The following is a 21,857-nucleotide window of genomic DNA, read 5'->3' as shown; positions in this document are numbered from 1 at the left end:
CGCCGAAGCCAGTCAGGTTTCAGTTTCGTTGATTCTTCGTAGTTTTTACGCAACCAACCAGATCAGCAAATTCGAGATGGCACGTACACCGTGCCAAAAGCAGCACACGTGTGAGTATCAACTCCGCACAGATGTTCTGCTCCACGAGTCATGCTAATCCTAGTGAGCCATGATGCCAGAGACCTTGGTTGTATAAAGATACGAATCTTCTCGTGCTTTTCTTTCAGCCATCCATTTATTTGGAGGGGGAGTGGTCAGTTTCTCCAGAGGCTAGCCCAATCTGCCCCAGCATGTGATGATCCAGACCATTTATCCGGAAATCATCAGAGGAGATGGTCCACACGTTAAAGTGTCACTCACCGGAGGTCTAATCATCCATTAAACGTGACTAACATCTGTCCAGAGGAAAAAGAAGAAGAAGCGAAATCCAGTCCGTTAAAAAGGTGCTCAGGTAATCATTTATGGTGTGGCCCACCTTTTGCACGGACTGGATATTCTGCAAATGTGAAATGCTACCAGGAAAAAGGATTAGTTTATCAGAACTTCCATAGCCGCTGTGTCAGACCATTTATCCCAGAAAATTAGTTTCAAACTCAATTTTGCAGTAAACGGTGATCCCAAATCAATCAGATTCTTTCCGTCTGTACACCTGAGGATCTCGTAGACGAACGGTCTGGATCATCAAGCGGTGGGGCAGAAGAGCCAAGCCTTGATAACGGACCCCTTCCACAAACTCCACAAACACGCGTTCCGATACTCTCCCGCCCGCGTAGGATTGCGTCCCGCGTCCCGCCCGCGTTCCGCGCTCGCCTTCAGGTCACCGGTCCCAATCCAGAATCTGGCAAGCAATCATCTTCTTCAAATCTCTCTCTCTCTCTCTCTCTCTCTCTCAACCGTCTGATCTCGCAGCCATGGAAATCCCCCAATCCAATGATCGCAGACACGATGCTCTCGGAGACTTGCGAATCCTTCCCGACGAACTCTTCTGCGCTCTTTTGGAATACCTGACTCCTCGAGACGTCGCTCGTCTTTCTTGCGTTAGCAGGTCGAATCTCTCTCTCTCTCTCTCTCTCTCTCTCTCTCTCTCTGCGAGCTGTTGTCCTGCAATTCTGTATTCACAACAGAATGTCCGCAGTGCTCGAATTACAGTTCATGGCTCCTCTTTTTCTACTCAGACACAGGGGTCGATCATGTACTTGAACTTAGATACTTTGATCAGAACGATTACTGCTTGATTGATTATGGATTAGAAAATCCCTGCCGTTGAAATGTATCTATAGATCGATCATGGCCACAGTGAATACACGACACATGAAATCATGGTTATTTGCCTGTTTGGATTCAAGTTGAGAAAATTGTATGCCGGTAGGGTGATCCTTCATCCCCCCATTAACCATCCATTGCAGTGGGCCACCACTTTCGCATGGCCTTTCTACATTCACCTTTTATCTAGATCTCATTGCCAACTGAAAGAAAGAAGAAGCTTATTTAATCATATTGCCTAAGTAATCTGTTGGGAAACACACACCTTTCCCTTCTATGTGCAAATCAATGGGATTAACTATATAGAAAATTTAAAGAATGATAATCACTTCCAACACAAGCAAGCAAATCATCAAACATGGAGGATGCCAAAGACACTGAGATTTTTTACATGGAAAATCCTCCAATGTGAAGAAAAAAACCACGGGACCTAGTCCGACGCAAATCCACTACGATAGAAATAATGGAATTATAATCTCCGAGATACCAACCTCTCTTCGATATCCAAGTACATCACCCAAATGTGGATTACAAGCAAGAAGCAACAATGTAAGAAAAGAGTTTCCCACCAACTAGGGATTGTAGAAAACCCCCGACACAACCCTTGGAGAAAACAATCAAAGAAACCAGAGTTGTGAGTGGACCCTCACGAAACCGAATGCGAAGATTTCGGATGTAGAAGCTCTTGATCTTCTTTTTCTACAAAACCCTTTTTTCTTCTTCATCTTTTTTTCCCCTCTTTTTCTCTAAGGAAGAAAAAACCTCACATATTGCTAGAACTCTCTCTCGGCAAAAGGTCCTTTTTCTCTCATTTTAGTTTGCTTGGCAAAAAGATCAAAATACCCTCACTAGGCTCATGTGGAGAAAAGAGACTACTTAAGCCCACACATGTCGGTCCCACCTCCACATGAGGGCTCCACCATGCCCAAATTTGCCATGCTTATGCAAAACTCATGCTTTTCTCTAGATAAGGCATCAATCTTTATATCTAAACCATTCTTATCGGTATGGATCTTCTCAAGTGGTAGCAACTTTTCTTCAAGAGCATTCCGAATCCAATGATACCTTACATCTATATATGCTTATACTTGGAATGGATACATGGATTTTCACTCAGGTGGATGGCACTCTAATTGTTACAATAAATAACATAATTGTCTTGCATTAAGTCAAGTTCTTTAAAAAACTCTTCATCCACAACATTACTTTGCAAGCTTCTGTAACTGTAATATACTTCGCTTATGTAATAGATAAGGCCACCTATTTTTGCAACTTGGATTGCCATGACACTGCTCTCCCTACAAAAGTAAGCATGTATCCCGATGTGGACTTCTTAGAGTCAATGTTTCCTGTCATATCTGCATCTATGTAGCCTTCTAACATTGGCTTACTACCTCCAAAGCATAAACACACCTTGGAGGAACCCTTGAAATATATGAGAATCCAGTTAACTGCTTCTTAGTGACTCCGTGCCAGGATTTGTAAGAAATCTGTTAATAATACCAATTGCATGTGCAATGTCGGGCCTCGTGCACACCATAGCATATATCAAACTTTCTACTGCTGATGTATAGGGAACTTTCTTCATTTCTTCCTTCTTTCTCACATGAAGGACTTTGCTCACTTCTTAACTTGAAGTGACCTGCAAGTGGAGAACTGACAGGTTTTGCCTTATTCATATGGAACATTTCAAGTAATTTCTCAATGTACCTTTCTTGTCATAACCAAAGCTTACCGACATTCCTATCACGAGAGATCTTCATGCCTAAAATTTGTTGTGCAGCCCTAAGTTCTTCATGGCAAAAGACTTGCTGAACTTCTTTTCCAACGTGTCAATTTTGTCAATATCTTGATCAACAATCAACATATCATCAATATAGAGTAAAAGAATAATAAAATCACGATAAAAAAATTTCTTAGTAAATACACAATGGTCTAAAGCGGTTCTTTTATACCCATGGTCCATTATCAATGAATCAGTCTTTTTGTATGATTGCCTTGGGGCTTATTTTAACCCATATAAGCTCTTCTTCAACTTGCAAACCACGTGCTTCTTGCCTTTGACTTTGAAACCTTCCGGCCGCTCCATATATATATATCTCTTTCTTCAAATCACTATGAAGAAATGCTGTTTTGATATCTAGTTGCTCAATATTTAGGTTCATGCTTGTAGCTAAACCCAATACGACCCGGATGGATGACATCTTCACCACAGGCAAAAAAATCTCATCAAAGTCAAATTCCCTTCTTTTGCTCAAATCCTTTCACAACCAACCTTGCGTTGTACCTTAGTTGTGAGTTCTTCTTTTCATTCTTCAACCTAAACACCCACTTATTCTTGAGTGCATTTTTGTCTTTTGGCAGCTTCACCAAGTCATAGGTATGATTTTTATGCAAACAATCCATCTCCTCTTGCACAGTTCTTAGCCACTCCCCTTTATATTCATTAGTTTGAGCTTCTTAATAATTCCCAGATTCACCCTTATCTGTAATCATGACATATTTAGGAGGTGGGTACCTCCTGGATGGTTGGCTCACTCTAGTGGACCTTCGTAACTAACGCTCAACTTGTGGTTCTTGAGGGGGCCACTTCTCATGTTTTTCTTGTTTAATATCACTAATGCATGGACATTTTCACACTGGGCTCGAGTGGGGTGACCTATGGGATGCAGGGGCACACTCGGGGTAGGCGGCCCGTGTGAGGTGGGTGGCTTGTGTGAAGCGGAACCCATGTGAAGTGGGGCCCATGAGGGGGGTTCAACCGAGGTCCTAACCCATGGGATGTGGGTCCTGGGCTATGAGATAAAGGGATTAATTTACCATGCTCTATCAGTTCGAGCTTTTAGAGCAAGTGGTTAATTGTCCTGAATCAAATTGGTATCAAAGCGGGAGGTCTCGTGTTCGAGACTTCTCACTGGGGGTGATTAATGCAGGGGCATTTTCACACCGGGCTCAATTGGGGTGGCCTGTGGGATGCAGGGCCACACTTGAGGTGGGCGGCTCATGTGAGGCAGAACTCATGTGAAGTGGGGCCCATGAGGAGGGTTCGGCCGAGGTTCTAACCCATGAGATGAGGGGCCTGGGCTATGAGATAAATGGATTAATTTCCCCATGCTCTATCAGTTCGAGCTTTTAGAGCAAGTGATTAATTGTCCTGCATCAATCACCTATAGGGACATCATCACCAGCCATCTATTCTTGGCCTTGCGCATCTCTCCCATCATCATGCACCACAAGAGGAGGAACTGTATGTACATTAATAACGTCTTCAACACTAGGTTGGTGTTTTTAAACTTTTTCAAAGTCATCAATTGTTTGATCTTCAAGAAAGACCATATCCCTGCTTCTGATCACCTTCTTATCAATTGAATTCCATAACTTGTAGCCAAAATTTTCATCTGCATAGCTTAAGAAAATATATTGTTTTGCATTGTCATCAAGTTTGGACCGCTCATCTTTGAGTACATGCACAAATGGTCTACAACAAAACACCTTTAGGTGTTTATATGAATCATCTTTCCTAGTCCACATCCTCTGCAACATCTCCATTTGGAGGAGTTGAAGAAGATAAATTAATTAAGTAACATGTGATGCGCATTACTTCTCCCTAAAATGATTTAGGTAATTTTGCTTGCAAGTGCATACATCCGACTCTTTCCACAATAGCGTAATTCATCATTTCTACTATACCATTGTGTTGTGTGAGTCTTGGGAATGAATTGCTTGTGTCAAATTCCATGGTCTTTGCAGTACTGCTCAAATGGTCCATTATATTCACCAGCGTTATCTGTGTGAATACACTTCAACAATTTACCCGCTTCCCGTTCTACCATAACATGAAAATGCTTATACACATTCAAGACTTGGTCTTTATTTCTCAAGGCATATGCCCACATCTTTCTAGAAGCATCATCTATGAAGGTAACAAAGTAAGAAGCACCACCTAGAGTTTTCACTTTTATAGGATCGTAAACGTTAGAATAAACTAATTCCAAAGCATCTATTTTCTTTTGGGGAGGATTTTTATGAAATGAAACCCTATGTTGTTTTCCAACCAAGCAATCGACGCAACTATTTAAAAACGTACCTTTTATATCAGGAAGGAACTGCTTCTTGGCGAGGATTTGTAGGCCCTTCTTGCTCATGTGATTAGTAGAAGAATCATTCTCCGTTGTGTTCACCTCGGCCTTACATAACTGTGCTTGCGTCATGTATAAAGTACAACACCTCTTGCCTCTTGCTACCACAAGAGACCCTTTTGTAAGCTTCCACTGTTCACCACCAAAATGATTGTTGTAGCCTTCTTCATCTGAACTTCCCATAGAAATTAAATTTAGACGAAGATTGGGTACATGCCTCACATCCTTGAGAACCAACTTGCAACCAATATTGGTCTCAGCATGCACATCATCCATCCCCACAAATTTTGAAGAGCAATTGTTACGCATCCTCATAATACCAAAGTTTCCCGACTTATAAGATGTAAAGAAGTCCCTGCAAGGAGTAGCATGATATGAGGCACCAATGTCAACGACCCAATTTATATATTGATAAGTGAGATTTAGAAATGCTTGTTCACAACTTGAGAGGATAATAGTATTACCATCTGAAACAACTGCAGTCGTGTCCTTCTCTTCTTGTTTTTCCTTCCATTTTTTTTTCTTCTTCTCCTTTTTGGGCTTTCTACATTCATTTTGGTAGTGGACTAGTTTGCCGCAATTATAACAATTAACATCCTCTCTTGACTTGGACTTGCCTTTTGGCTTCTCACGGTAATAAGGATTTTTTTGCTTTTGCTCTTTCCTCAATTTTCTGTAACAAGTGCTTCTGATTGAGTGGAACCAGACGATTTTTTTCTTGTTTCCTCATTTAACAAGCTTCTCGTTACTTGACTCATGGTAACAACTCCATCTGGAGCAGAGTTACTTAGAGACACCACTAAGGTCTCCCAATTGTCAGACAAAGAACTTAGTAACAAGGCCTACAACTCATCATCTAACATAATCTTCATAGAGGAAAGTTGATTCACAATACTTTGAATTTCCTTCAAATGCTCTGCAATTGAGCTTCCTTCTTGATACTTCAAATTTACGACCTTCCTAATCATGAAAGCCTTATTGCCCATGGTCTTTCTCTCAATCAACCCTTCCAATTTCTTCCAAAGTGATTGTATCAAAGTTTTTGTGGACACATGATGAAAGACACTATCATTCAACCATTGCCGAATAAACCCAACGGCTTTTTGGTCTAGTTTCTTCCGCTCATCACCGGTCATATCTTTTGGTTTGACCCTGTCACTTTCATAGGTGCATACAAGTCTTTGCGATACAATAAGTCTTCCATCTTGGCTTTCCAAATCATTGAATTATTTCTATCCAAACTAACCATTCAACTTGTGCTAGCCTCCATGATTCACACCCAAAATAATTCAAACCAACCTAGAGTTTTGATACCACTTGTTGGGAAACACACACCTTTCCCTTATATGTGCAAATCAATGGGATTTTTTTTTTTTTTTAAAATATTTATTTATTTATTTTTATTTTTTAGAGGTCACGATTACTTTATTAAAAACAGGAAAAATAGAAAACAGAAGGCAGAAAACAGAAAACAGCAAAGCAAAAGACAGAAAGAGGGAATAAATTCCACTGAGATAGCGAGCTGAATCCCCTCGGTCATAGAACGAAATTACAGCCCTTTAAGTTAACGAAAACAGAAGCCCATTCTGCTATATAATGCTGGACTCTAAGAAGCACTGACTCCGCTAAATTGGAAATCTCATTAAAACACCTCCCGTTCCTTTCTTCCCATATAGACCACCAAACTGTCAGGAGGGCCATTCTCCACACTGTTTTCTTTTCCTCGCCAAAAGAAGAACCATGCCATGCTTGGAGAAGTAGATCCGTCAAATCAGGAGAAACCCAGGAAATATGAAAAGATCTTAAGGTTGCTGACCAAACACTGATGAAGAAAGGGCAGTGAATAAACAGGTGATTGACTGATTCTTTGTTTGCCATACAACAAAGACAGATGTTTGTAATAATCATTCCTTTTCTTCTCAAATTATCGATTCTCAGAACTTTCTTCTTGCCCACCAACCATCCGAAGGCCTATCTTTGGAGAAACTTTGTATTTCCATACCTGAGCAGTCAATGAAGCTATTGATGAGGAGTTATAGCTGCTTAGGGAAGTGTATAAGGAAGCAACCGAGAACGTCCCAGATCTGTCCAGTCTCCACTCTAGCCTGTCTACACCCAGCTGATCTAGCTTGCTACTGTTGATACATCGAAGGAGAGCCAAGTACTCTTTGAACTCCCAGTCTTGAAGATTTCTGCGACATATGGGATTCCAAACGATTTCTTCCCCACTAAAAGTATAGTAGTCTGCTACTGAAATGTCTCGCTTGGGGGCAAGACGAAAAATGTTATGAAATGCCTCTTTTAGCGCCACTTCCCCCACCCATATATCTTCCCAAAATTGGATGTTAACTCCTTTTCCAACAGCGAAACCGATACCTTTGAGAACGTCCTGTTTTACAGATAAGATATCTTTCCATACGGAAGATGCTCTATAAATTGAGTCGTCCTTGGTCCACCAACCACCCTTTGCTCGGCCCTATTTACTCTTAATTAGCGAATTCCGTAGAGTCCCATCTTCCGTTCCAAGCCTCCAAATCCATTTACCTAAGAGAGCACGGTTCATCCTTTTGAGGTCCCTGATTCCCTCGCCACCTTGTTTAACGTGCATGCAGACCTCCTTAATGGGATTAACTATATAGAAAATTTAAAAAATGATGATTACTTTCAACACAAGCAAACAAATCATCAAACATGAATGATGCAAGAGACACTGGGATTTTTTACATGGAAAACCCTTCAGTGTGAAGGGAAAAACCACGGAACCTAGTTTGGCGCACTATTATAGAAATAATGGAAGTACAATCATCAAGAGACTAACCTCTCTTGGATATCCAAATACATCACCCAAATGTGGATTACAAGCAACAATGTAAGAAAAAGAGTTTCCCACCAACTAGGGATTGTAGAAAACCCCCAACACAACCCGTAGAGAAGACAATAAAAGAAACCGGTGTTGTGGGTGGACCCTCATGAACCCGGATGCGAAGATTTCGGTGGTAGAAGCTTTTGATCTTCTTCTTCTACAAAACCCTTTTCTCTTCTTCTTTCCCTTTTTCTCCAAGAAAGAAAAAACCCTACACATTGCTAGAACTCTCTCTCGGCAAAAAACTCCTTTTTCTCTTATTTTAGTTTGCTTGGCCAAAAGACCAAAATACCCCCACTAGGCTCATGTGGACAAAATAGACTACTTAAGCCCACACATGTGGGTCTGACCTTCACATGAGGAGGGACACCCAACATAATCGTCTTGGAATTTTAGTTGTAATGAACAAAAAAACTAATCAAGACATTGAGGATGTGTTGGTTGGTGCAATTTTCACGAAATATTATGAAAATTTGCACCAAATTCACTCATTAATCACGTTTCTGCTGCTGCCAGTTTGTTTGACCTGCCTCACTATACATTGGGTGTAAGTGTAGGCCGCGAGGCAGGCCCCACAATGACCCAAAAAACTCAATTTGGTTTCTGGGTTTAAAGATTGTTTGCTTTCTTTTTCTCTTATTAAAGAAATAAAAAAGGGAAAGAAAACAAAATAAAACAAAAGAAACATGTTTGTTTCATTTTGGTTGGAGTTTAATTTCCCTGCTCATCTCTTAGATGGTTGAATCGAACCATGAGGATGTATTTGTTTGCTCATGAAATGAATTAAATTCAATAATGTGGGGGTGATAACTGCTCCAATCCATTATGAGGGACCCGCCCCAATTGCCATTTAGCACCCAAGTTGTTTCAAAACAAGTTGAAATGCACAGAATTGCAATTAGGGGTTTGGTCGTCGTTATGAATTAAAATGGAGAGCCACACCCGCTATGGTCATTTCATCATTATCAAATTGATCTATTGCAATTCAATAGAGCATTCAAACACACCCTAGATTTGCCAGACATGCTCATTTTTTATTTTTTTATTGAATTGTTGACATTCAATTCTGCAGTGTCATGTACATATTGTGCAATGAAGAGCCGCTCTGGATGCATCTATGCCTAAACAATTCTAGGGGTTTGCTTGAGTACAAAGGCTCTTGGAAAGGGACAACACTACACCAGTACGTATAAATAGCACATTTTCCGATGATGCAGTGTTCTGAATTGCAGATTTGGAACTTAGAATGAGCAAATAGTCATCCCACTCTATTGTAAATTTCATATTTTTGTTTTTGTTAACTGCCCGTAATGTTATTAATTGAAGGCTATTTGCTATTTTTCCAGCCTAAACGTGTCTGATGAATTTGCAAAGTCTCCCACAAAACCTCTGCATTTCGATGGTAATGAGCTGTTGTTTCTTTGTGGGCTTTTACTCTTGTTTCACTGTAGTTCCTTCTGAAGGACATCTTGGGATTTCAGTACCAGCAGTTGTCTCTTGACAGGAGTTTTCCTCAATGTCTGCAGGATTCAATTCTCTATTCCTATACAGAAGATGGTATAGGTGTTTCACAACACTGGATTCATTCTTTATTGACAAGGGAGTTTTAGAAAGAAAGAAAGACCTCTCCTTAGAGGAGTTCCGTCGTGAGTACGACGTACGAAAACCGGTAATGCTTTTTCATTTTTTGTTTATTCGAAATATGAAAGACTTGGTATTATTGCAAAATATTGGACAAGGACTTATCGACTCCATATGGGAATAATGCACCTGAATGTTCTTTTTCTAAGTTCAAGGTCTTTTTCTTTTTTCTTTTGCTCAGATTTTTTTTTCTTAAATGATAGAGGTTTTCAGTCATTTATCTCGATCACATTCTCAAATTGTTGTTTTGTCTCAAAGTGCATATTTTACTTTTGATGCAGCTCTTTGTTGCGCATAATAAGCATTTCCATTACTTGGAAATATATTTGGATTGACTGCCTAAAAACTTACTACCAGTACTTGGGTTTCTCTGTTTGCCTGGGATTCTTGATGCATTCAGTCAACAGCCTACTTAAGTGTATCCTGCATATTTTTCCAGGTTTTGCTTACAGACTTGGCAGAGACTTGGCCAGCAAGAAGTACTTGGACGACTGACCAGCTATTACAGAACTATGGAGACACTGCATTCAAGATCTCTCAAAGGAGTTCGAAGAAAATTACTATGAGATTTACGGATTATGTTGCATACATGAAACTTCAGCATGATGAGGATCCTCTTTACATTTTTGATGATAAGGTGCCTGTGATGCTTAAGTTATTCTTGAACTGCTCTTTGGAACTATTTATAATTACTAATTGGACATTCTTACAGTTTGGGGAAGTTGCACCGGGTTTGTTGAAAGATTACAGTGTGCCCCATCTATTTCGAGAAGACTTTTTTGATGTCTTAGAGAGAGATCAGCGGCCGGCTTTTAGATGGCTAATTATTGGGCCAGAGAGGTCTGGTGCATCTTGGCATGTAGATCCGGCCCTTACAAGTGCCTGGAACACTCTTCTATCTGGACGGAAAAGGCAAGTCTATCATGTGAATGCATTATATCCGTTCACTTTTACAAGTTCACCCCTCTTTGTAGTACAGAATATTTTTTGCAATTGCAAGTTCATCTTTCACTATATCCTTGAAATTTTAGCCCGTCTCCTTGAAATTCTATAACTCATTGAGCCTATTAGAAATTGAGAACTGTCCTACTAAGGTTGAAGAACTGCTGGACTTTATGTTGACGACACATCAATTCATGTTACAACCTATTTGAAGTTTCTACACTTATGTTGATGTATTGGACTTTGGTTGTTCACCTCTTTTGAAGTTTCTATGGGACATAGGTTGTCATGTCATGTTGTGCTGTTAAAGAATTCAATTGAAGGCGTTTAAAGAGGGAACTGAATCCCTTCTTTTTTGTTTAATCTTTCGGCCTGGATGACAACAGATGTTTGTCATTTTGTGTTGTTTAAGAAATGCAATAATGAAGTTGGTCATCCATTCCATGTTAGCTACTCTTTGGGCCAGGGATTTGCCTTGTTAGATTAATTGTAATTTGAATGGAGTCAGCATCTCATTATATTGCATCTTTAATCATCAGAAAGTCTGGAAATACTGTTACTGTGATGATTGCATTCTTTTCATCTCTGTGGTCCTTCCTCGTGATATTGAACCATCTGATATACTTAATTGAAGAAGTTCAAGGGTAGGGAACTAAATCTTTCCTTTCTGGCTGATTTCCTTGTTGGATGACTGCATCCTGTCAGAATTGAGTTGTAGTCTCTTATTGTCATATTGCTGATTCTAATGACAGTTCTCTATAGCCAATCACTCTACATACTGTCATTGTTTTGATTGTTTATTTTTCACTGTATTTGATATACTTCTGATTTCTCTTTCAGTTATTTCTCTTTTATTCTGCCTGCCGTCCGTATTTGAAACAGTTTATGTGCAAGAGGCCATTTCCTAAGCTTTTTTTTTTTTTTGTAGGTGGGCATTGTACCCTCCAGGTAGAGTACCTTTAGGTGTTACAGTACATGTGAATGAAGAAGATGGTGATGTCAATGTTGAGGCCCCATCATCATTGCAGGTATGGTAGCTCTTTCATGTATGTTTCATCCCATATCTTAATTGGCATTTAGCACACTTCATTTCCACAAGACACCTCTATATCTTCTTCTAATTACCTGCCTTTTACATTCTTACAGTGGTGGCTAGATATTTATCCACTTCTTGCAGATGAGGACAAGCCAATAGAGTGCACCCAACTACCTGGGGAGACAATATATGTTCCAAGTGGGTGGTGGCATTGTGTGCTAAATCTAGAAACTACTATTGCTGTTACTCAGAACTTCGTAAATACATCAAACTTTGAATTTGTATGTCTTGATATGGCTCCTGGCTATCATCATAAAGGAGTCTGTCGTGCTGGATTGCTTGCTGTTGATGAGAACTATTCTGTCAATGTCGAAAAGGACTTATCTTGTGATACAGATCAATTCAATTTCCCAGACATGACTCGGAGGGAAAAGAGGCGCCGATTTTCCAAGCCTAGAAAAGAGCCATGTGTTGATAATGGTGATGGGAATGCTACCAATGGCGTGAATCAAGAGTTTTCTTATCACATAAATTTCTTATCCAGGTTTTTAGAGGAAGATAGAGACCATTACAACTCTATCTGGAGTGAGAGCAATTGTATAGGACAGAGAGAAATGAGACAGTGGTTGCACAAGCTTTGGGTTGTAAAACCAGGGATAAGAGAGTTGATATGGAAGGTATTTTCATACATTTTGTTCTTCAGTTAGTTCCTTGAATCCTTCTGCTTGCAGTTGGGTGGATCATATAAACAGTTTTTGACACTTTATTTCATGACCATGTCTGTGTATCAATACTGTAATTCTTTTTTCTTTTTTTCTTTTTTTTTTTTTTTGGGGGGGGAAAACTACTCCATCCTTCTCATATAGTTTCATCTTTCCTTGTTTGGAGATGATCATTTGTTTGTTTTAGGGAGCTTGTCTGGCACTAAATGCCGGCAATTGGTCAGCACGCATGGCGGAAATTTGTGCTTCTCATGATTTGCCTTCTCCACTGGATGATGAGAGGCTTCCTGTTGGCACAGGTAGCAATCCTGTAAGTAAATCCTTTATCTGTTTGCAAACAGAAAATACTAGTTGAATCTTCTATATACATAATTTACATGGATCCTAGCTGATAATAAACCTGTGTAAAATTTGTCAGGTTTATCTCACTGGTGACAAAGTAATTAAGATATATGTTGAAGGAGGACTGGAATCTTCTATCCACAGTTTGGGCACAGAGGTATCACCTGAAATTTCTATAAAACACATTTCTTACCACTGCTCCTTTCACCAGTCACCTTTATGAATATCGTTCCTATGTTCTTGCAGCTTGAGTTCTACAGTCTACTTGATAAAGTCAAATCTCCTTTACGAGAACACATTCCTAATGTTTTGGCAAGTGGTATTCTGTTCCATGAAAGTGGTTCCCATAGAATTGTACCATGGGATGGCAAAGGGGTGCCAGATGTGATTGCAAAATGTGATCTGGTACGTGGAAACTGTACCACAGATGGCTTTCATTTTGGTGTATGGAGCAAGAAACAGTTGGAGGCCAGAAAAGATGGAAGTTTACTGCCAATTGCCACTGCTTCTGCACAACCAAGGATATGGCCATACATAATAACTAAAAGATGCAAAGGGAATATATTTGCCAATTTGTAAGTTTTGTAGTCCGCTTTTGATTTCAGTTTAGATGTGGAAAGCTCCAATTTAAACATTTTTGGCATTCCACGCATTGACTTGTTCAACTTTGTACAAAATGCAAGTCTGGATTCAGCCAAAAGGTTACTGACATTAATCTCTCTTTTTGCAGAAGAGATGAATTGCCGTGGGATGATGTTCTCAATCTAGCTTCATTTTTGGGCGATCAATTGCATAACCTTCACATCTTACCACTGCCATCTTTGCATGATCTCATGTATTTAGAGGTCAAATATGAGATGATTTCGACAAGAACAATCCACAATGACTCGGGGAAAGATTCTAATAGACCTTCAGGGAATGCTTCTAGAGAAGCAATTTGTGAGAATTTTAGTATCCCGGTAGAATGGGATCTTTTTATTAAAATTTTGACCAAAAGGAGAAAAAATGTCTCAAATCATTTGGCTAAATGGTAAGTGATCATCCTTATGTTAATCACAATGAATTTATCTATGTTTTATTCTTTTGATGGGATTGCTAAATTAAGTTCTTTTTGACAAAATGTTGTAGCCATTAGTTAGTTGATTCTTAGAATCATGACATATGCGACTTTGCAAGTGCCTACTTACTTTCTCAGTCAAAACTTTGCAGCAACAATGCACAAGATGCCATACGTAACACACACTCATGTGTGCACATAGGGAGGGAAGGTGGTGCAACCCGGTTGTCGGGTCAATGAGATCTTGATACCCAAATTGCAAAAAAAGAAAAAAAAGAAAAAAAGAAAGAGAGAATAGCCTACAAGAGAGAGAGAGAGAGAGAGAGAGAGAGAGAGAGAGAGAGAGAGAGAGAGAGAGAGAGAGAGAGAGAGAGAGAGAGAGAGAGAGATTGATTTTTGGGGCGCATGCCCACACTAGGGTTGAGTTGGCTCGATTTCAAGTGGTGGAGCCCACCTAATGGTTGAGTTGGCTCGATTTTTTGCACGTCTCATCATCATGGTAGGGTACATTAGGTGCACAATTTAGATAGCATACATGAACCACGGTGGCTTAATTTTTTTGTGCATCCCCTCATCATAAGTATGAGACTTGAATAGTGTCTCTAAGGTTCCAGCATGTTTGAACTATGGCATTAAAGGCATCTATATCGATGCTCTGACACTCTTTTCCTTTGCAAGGGGGTCTCCTATTCCAAGCAGTTTGATAGAGAAAATTGATGAGTACATTCCACATAATGTTGCAGTGTTGCTCGACACATTCAAGGTTCATTCATAGTCCTAGTTTTTATCTTCTTTATGAAGTAACTACCATTTTGATTATCTGTGTGCTCTAACATTTGGCATTTGTGTATTTAGGATAAAGATGGTCTGTACAAGGTTTCTAAGTCTCCTACTTGGATACACTCAGATATTATGGATGATAATGTACACATGAAGCCATGTGTGCCCACTCATTGCTTGGATGAGAATGGCTTAGATGCTACCTTGACAACTAATGCTACAGTGAATGGCTGTAATGGTGATGAAAAACAAAGGAAGTGGAATCCTAGCCATATTCTTGATTTCAGTGATCTGTCGATAGGTGAATCCTCTTCATTGATTCTACTTTCTTTGATATTTTGACTGTGCTGTTCTTTTTCTTTTTTCCATTTTTTCTCCTCAGTGGGATAAGAGGCTTAGATGATGATGACGTTCTTCTTTTCTTGAGGGTTTTGGACCACCACCTCACTGCAACCAAGATTTGATCCCAAGACGTCTTAGGAGTGCATGTGCACTCCGGGACACATCTCTGGCAATTTTGTTTCTTCTTCTTTTGGTTATTTGAATCATTGCAACTACTCCCCGCACTTAATTATCATCATCATGTTAGCCTTTTACCTTGTGCTTATCTAATATTGCAAGATTGCACACTTGTTTTAAGAACATGCAAATTTCTTGTTGTAAACTTGGGTTTTAGTAGTAACATTTGGCTCTATATATCAGACTTCTGCACATTATCACATGCTAGTTTTAGTTCATATCATATCAGTGATTTAGGATAAGAGAGTCAATTTCTCCCACATTCTTCATCCCGTATTTTTATATTTGTTATTTCTACGGCACTTCTTTTTGTGGACATCAACATCATTAACCAGTTGCTGCTTCCTGGAGGATTCTGGTTCCTGTTTTTGTTCCTCCAGGCTTCCCCAATAACACAAGTAGTCCTACATGTTCCCTGATTGCAACGTCTGTTCCACATGAGAATAAGATCAGGCAGCATGCTTATCTGGCATCTTAACTTTGGATAATATTTTTATAGTCTAGTTGTGACAAAATCAAGATGGGTTAGTCAAAGCAGAAGTTGAAGATGTGCTCCTGATCTTGTCATGCCATTATCTATTCAGTAGTGGCACTTATGCTGTTATCATGCACTATATATGACCAGGGTACCTCACAATTTTATCTTTTATCTGTTGTATGTTTACCTTTTCTTTTGTATCAGTAGTATTCAATAGAAATTTATGCGCAGTATCTGAGCTCTGCAGAAGCGATTCTGGCATGCATCCTAAAATGATGTTTATCCTTGAGCTCATGCATCGAGGGTTGAAGTGCTGCACTTTTTTCTCATGAACAGTGGCAAGCTTGCAATCCATCCATTGCGCATGCATTTCCATTTTGAGACACCTCCTCTTACAAGCTGGTGCTTTTGTTCCACCAGCCTTTATGTGTGCACATTCTTATTGCTATTTTTCTAGTTGCATGATCTATGACTTTGTTTCTAAGCTAGGAATGACTGCATGCCATTTTAATGCAGCGGCATTTTCACACCGGGCTCGAGTGGGGTTGCATGTGGGATTCGGGGACACACTCGGGGTGGGCGGCCCGTGTGAGGTGGGTAGCTCGTGTGAGGTGGTACCCATGTGATTTGGGGCCCATGAGGGGGGTTCGGCCGAGGTCCTAACCCATGAGATGTGGGGCCTGGGCTATGAGATAAAGGGATTGATTCGCCATGCTCTAACAGTTTGAGCTTTTAGAGCAAGTGGTTAATTGTCCTGCATCACATATCCTCTTTTCCTTCTCATATTTATGTCACTTCTTCCAACATAGGGAAAAGAGGTAAAAAGGACAAAAGAAAAGAATATCATGACTGTACTGATGTATGACTCAAGAAATTGATTCACAAGCCTAATCGTAAGTCACAAATTTGGTGAGGTTAATTTTGTGAATATATTGATGGATTCATGATCTCGTCGAAGAAGCTGGCTGTAGACACAAGAAACTTGCTTCTAAGACTTCATTTAGGTCTAATACAAAACTAATGATAATAATATCACGTGAAATCATTATAATCATCGTTGTCGTCCTTGACACTATAGCCTTGTTCCAGCTCCATGCGTTCATTTTGATGAATCCAGTTTTGCCAATCATATTCGAAATAGGAATTCTCACATTGCTTGACAAAAGTTCCACTTACATCAACCCTACTTCTTTGCCCAGGCTCGGGACCGGCTGGCACATTGTTTCAAGTGTGAACTCCTAGAAAAAAAAAACCATATTACTAAACATGAACACTGACCCATGGATGAGATATAACCTTATCCATATCTTGGATTTCAGAAAATTGGAGTCATCCCACCGCACATATTGATATCAGTATTTCCATATATCGCCTGAAAGCATGAATCCATGCGCACAACCCACATGCACACACATGTATTCAGTTCCTCTGTTGGAGAAAAAATGCATTCCTTGTCTTTTCAAATTTATATTCTATGGTTCTATATTTTCTCCAAATACAATATTAAAATTTTTTCCTTTGTTCAGGGGATCCAATATTTGACTTGATTCCAATACACCTTGACATCTTCAGAGGAGATTCACAGCTACTTAAGAAGTTTCTAGAAAGCTATAGACTTCCTTTGGCAGGAAGACCATCAGAAGATGATATGCTTTTAGATGGAAAAGTGGAGAGCAAGTTTCGGCGGCTCTCATATCGTGCCATGTGCGTTAGTGCATGACTTATTTTATTTTTGCAAAATCTGCCATGGATTCTTCTCACTGGAATGATGCATTTCTTAGTTGCATGTCTCAACCACACTCTGTAGAAGCAACTCTATTTTGAAATTATTAAAATGCCTTCCTATTTCCATAAGGAAGATGCTATCAGCACCCACTTTGACAAATAAATATACCCATCCTTTTTACATTGGGCTATATGACGTAGGATAGATGTGGAACTGTAAATTTCCAGCAACTGGTGTTTGTTATATGCACAGAAAACTGACCATTACAACAACTATGGTGCGTAAAGTCCAATGGTTTAGTAAGTCTCAGGAAAAAAACACGTTGTAAGATAGAATCGATAATTCAAATGTGGAATCATACACAAATGTAGAACAATCTCTCCTAAAATAATCATATTACAGGATGGTAAAGAAAACTTTGTTACATTGAATAATCAAATATCATGTTAAATAACTCCCTTATGAGCTAACGGCCATATTTTTAACCAATGTTTGAAACATTGGTATCGTGTTACGTATCAGTTATCGCATGGGATATATCGGTTGTATCGAGTAATGTATCATTGTTATTGGAAACATGGCGAAACATTGGGAAATTGGTTGAATTTTTCAATAAAACTTAAGTGATTGTTAAAAAAGACATCAATACACACTTATAAATCAAAACATTGCAAAAAACAAGTGCACATAATAGGTTTTCTTTGTATGGGGTCCTAATCTATGCGTTGTCTAACTGAATTGATGCTAGTATACTCAAAGTCTATTCATATAATTTATAAATGTAAGAAGACGTGTGGAAACACAAGCAATACATTCAAAATCAAAAGATGAATCACTAGATCATGTTACATGCATGTTTGATTTTATGTTTGGACACATATTACAACCGATTTGCTAGAAATTGGGAAATTTTGATTTTTTTCAAATTTCCACAACTTGGCCCATCTCCTCCATATCTCAAAATTGAAGCTCCCAATCCATGATTTTCTATGCAAAACATGAAAAATCATGGATTTGTAATAATTTGACACTGATTTAATATGATTTATAGGAAAAAAGGATCGAAAATCGAAAATGCTCACTGGATCGAACATGTGGGATATATCCCACAACTTGTGCATTTCGTATCGCACAAGTAGTATACAAGATATATCATGGGATATATTGGCCGATATCATCGATACTCAAAACATTGTTTATAACTACCTAAAAACTCTAAAATGCAGCACCTCTCATAATTCTAGTAGCTATCATACAAGGATTTTCTAGAACCTATTAGAACCTGAAAAATAGAGTTAGACTGACCTTTTGAGAAATAAAACACAGAGTTTGATTGTGTAAAACTTGCCTACAACTAAAACTTCTCTAAGTTGATAGCGTATCAGTACCAAAGTGGCCCACAAATCAAGTGATGAAATGTTTCTGCGAGGCTATATAGCAGCTGACTGCGAAAGGATGTGTACCTAATGAGTGGGTGTAAGTAATGGGTCCCATACATAAAGGAATTTGCAGCATGGTCTTTTCTTTTAAAAATGTCAAATGTCTTGAATGATCAAGCATTCCCACTATACTAGATTGATGCTTTTATATTGCAAGAAAACCATAATACTTTTCTCCATGTTGCATAGGTATTATAGTTGGACCAGCTTTAGCTAAACAGGGATTGGGTACAAACAATGGTATCACACAAGTGCATTGGTCAGCCAACAGCAAAATTTAACTCCAATCTCATCATTATATCGCTGTTTTGATCGATGGCTGTTTCAGGAGTGGAGGGACATGTGATTTCAAAATTTCTACTTGTATTAAAATTTCGGGAAAAGAAAGAGCTATTCTGTATCCACGGCAATATTGTTTCATTCATCACCAATTCACCATCATCTAAGCATTATCCCAGTTAATTGGGGTCAGCAACATGAATCATGTTCCGCCATTCCACCCTTTGTTTGGATTCATTATGGAAGTTAATGGCACAAGTTCGATGCCGGCTGCCAACCTGACACAACCCTCCTTTATCCAGGCTCGGGACCCGCAATGTGAGCACAAAACTCCCACAGGCACCATATATATCACATAGGGCTGTCAATGGGCCAGGCCTGGAGTAGGTCTTGGCCCGGATTTTGAACTCTTTCGGGCCGGGCTGTCGGGCTGGCCTTTTCAAAATTCTGATTTTTAGGCCTGAGCCCGGCCCATTGACACCCCTACTATTAAATAGGTTGATTACAATCAAGCGCTGTCTAATAGTCCATTACACATAGGTTGATTACAATCAAGAGCAGAAATCCCAAAGATTGTGAATTAGTATATCGCTGCAGGGGTCAAATGCAGCATATTTTCATCTGTTTTATTTTGTTTAATTTTTTTATTTTGGTGCGTCACAAAGCACTTAGAATCATTTAGAGCATCAGAAATCCCTTGCTAATATGGTTCCTTTGTTTTTTCCAGGTGCTATTGTATCTTACATGAGGATAATGTCTTGGGAGCCGTGTTCAGCTTACAGAAGGAACTAAAGTCAGCCAAGTCCTGGGAAGAAGTTGAAGAGACTGTTTGGGGAGAGTTGAACAAATACCAAGTCTTCTGTTGAGGACTCCTCGTTCCCCAGCTGTTTGGTTGAAGCCTTTGATTTACACCATTCACAGTTCACATGCCACTTGTGATTGCTGCATAGCAATCTGGAGCTTTTGCATTGAAGATAACATTTTTTGGTTCAAGGGAAATGCTGATCTTACCACTAATTATTTACAGTTCTGATCATATGGCCTTGTATGTTGTAATGTTTTTAAATGAGTTACTATAGGGTTGTCCTAGATCTTTCTATAAGCGGTCTGTTTCTTTCAATCCAAGAGGATGGGATTGGTGATTGATTTGGATCAGATTAGCCTAATCTATATTCATTTCATGCCGGTGGCACTAAACCAAATGTCTGGTTTTTCTAGATATAAATCCTTCTGGATAAATGTTTGAATTAACCTAATTATTATTATTATTTTCCGAAAACTAAGACTCTCCCATCTTTTTCAAGTGCTTGTAGAGAACACAATCAGTGTATGATGGATTTATGGATTTAGATCAATACCCTGTCTATCTATGCAGAAAATAATGTGCAATGCATGAATACTGCAGAAACTTCATTTTATTCTTGGGGAGAAATGTGCAAGGGTGGCTGACAATGTGCAGGATCATGGATGGTCATCCGAGATTGGCCCGTGTTTCGTGAGCCCTGAAGCAGAAATGAGCTGATCTGCTCATGAGCAGGTCACGACTGTACATTTGAATGCTGATAGTGATATGCACCACCACCAGTAAACCGTACACCCAGAGCTTTCAAGCTTGACCAAGGCGCTATAGCTGTGGGATCGGATCATGGTCTGTTGCTTCACACCCACGGATGGTCTATGCCCCCAAATTCTCACCGATGAGAAAATCCAAACCTTCGATTTGTAGCCTGCCTAGGTAGACAGTTGAGAATGGGCCCAATGATTCAGTAATCGGCAACGTTCATTTGACTGGCTTTACTGTGTTTGGGGAATTCTACTAAAACATCCAAGATAAGCAAGAGGAATGATTCAGTTAAAAGGTCCGAGATCCTTGCACACAGCACACGTGTAAGAGATCCAGGCCATCCTTCATGTAGGGGCACTCTGAATACATCATATACCAAAAAAACTCGGAAGCGGATTGGCCACACACCAGCTGCTGTAGGTACGTGTCGTGCGAAGACGAGCACTGACGCTCCTCGAGCTTCGAGTTGTACGAACGGTTCAAAGGAGATCAAAGTTACATAGGCCCCACAGTGATGTATTTATTATATCTACACCGTTCATCTATTTTTAGATATCATTTTAGAGCATCATCCAAAAAATGAATCATATCCAAAGATCATCTGGACCACACCACAAATAGTAGTGGAGATAATAATTTTCACCATTAGACAATTCGTAGGGCCCGCTATAACGTTTATTTTCCATCCAATCTGTTCATAAGGTCACAAAGACCTAAATTAAGAGGAAAAACAAATTTCACATTGATCCAAAACTTCTATGACCCCAAAAAGGGTTTCAATGGTAGACGTTCAATCCCCCACTGCTTTTTGCAGTGTGGTCCACTTGATAATTAGATCTGTCTTATTTTTCGTCTCAAGACTTAATACAAAATGGACGAACGGTTTGGATATAACACATACCTCATGATCAGACCCACAGAATTTGTTGACGTCAATACAGCAGCTATAAATAGCTGGTGTGAGGTACACCAGCCAATCCGCTTCCAAAAACTCGGGGTAGTACACTGATCAAGTGAGGCACGCATATGTTTGATCTTCACGGTTGGACTTTTTAGCTCTAACCACA

At 39.5% G+C, this 21,857-nt stretch overlaps 1 protein-coding gene across 2 annotated transcripts; it reads left to right on the top strand.

The window, feature by feature from the left end:
* The first annotated feature begins 632 nt into the window (after nucleotides 1-632).
* Nucleotides 633-20,410, top strand: LOC131234312 (lysine-specific demethylase JMJ21). Of its 2 annotated transcripts, XM_058231107.1 has the most exons (17): nucleotides 633-1,045; nucleotides 9,338-9,448; nucleotides 9,612-9,667; nucleotides 9,792-9,934; nucleotides 10,346-10,543; nucleotides 10,619-10,818; nucleotides 11,777-11,876; nucleotides 11,995-12,561; nucleotides 12,794-12,916; nucleotides 13,025-13,105; nucleotides 13,195-13,523; nucleotides 13,679-13,978; nucleotides 14,684-14,768; nucleotides 14,861-14,978; nucleotides 15,018-15,086; nucleotides 17,309-17,486; nucleotides 19,954-20,410. In XM_058231107.1, the coding sequence occupies exons 1-17, from the start codon at nucleotides 912-914 to the stop codon at nucleotides 20,090-20,092; spliced, it is 2,931 nt and encodes a 976-aa protein (XP_058087090.1). In that variant the 5' UTR covers nucleotides 633-911; the 3' UTR covers nucleotides 20,093-20,410. The 2 variants fall into 2 exon arrangements, with proteins under 2 accessions (XP_058087090.1, XP_058087082.1); XM_058231099.1 differs by having other exon boundaries at nucleotides 634-1,045; nucleotides 14,861-15,086.
* The last annotated feature ends 1,447 nt before the right edge of the window (nucleotides 20,411-21,857 follow it).

Source organism: Magnolia sinica, chromosome 2 (genome assembly GCF_029962835.1).
Source record: "Magnolia sinica isolate HGM2019 chromosome 2, MsV1, whole genome shotgun sequence".
NCBI lineage: Eukaryota > Viridiplantae > Streptophyta > Magnoliopsida > Magnoliales > Magnoliaceae > Magnolia > Magnolia sinica.
The sequence above is the reverse complement of the archived record's forward strand: the minus strand, read 5'-3'. Positions and strand labels throughout refer to the sequence as shown.

Bases quoted from the DNA above. Each gene is read 5' to 3' on its own strand.
- LOC131234312 (XM_058231099.1), top strand. From the start codon at position 912: ATGGAAATCCCCCAATCCAATGATCGCAGACACGATGCTCTCGGAGAC. The intron at 9,449-9,611 runs GTACGTATAAAT...CTATTTTTCCAG, and splicing joins AAAGGGACAACACTACACCA to CCTAAACGTGTCTGATGAAT. The intron at 9,935-10,345 runs GTAATGCTTTTT...ATATTTTTCCAG, and splicing joins AGTACGACGTACGAAAACCG to GTTTTGCTTACAGACTTGGC.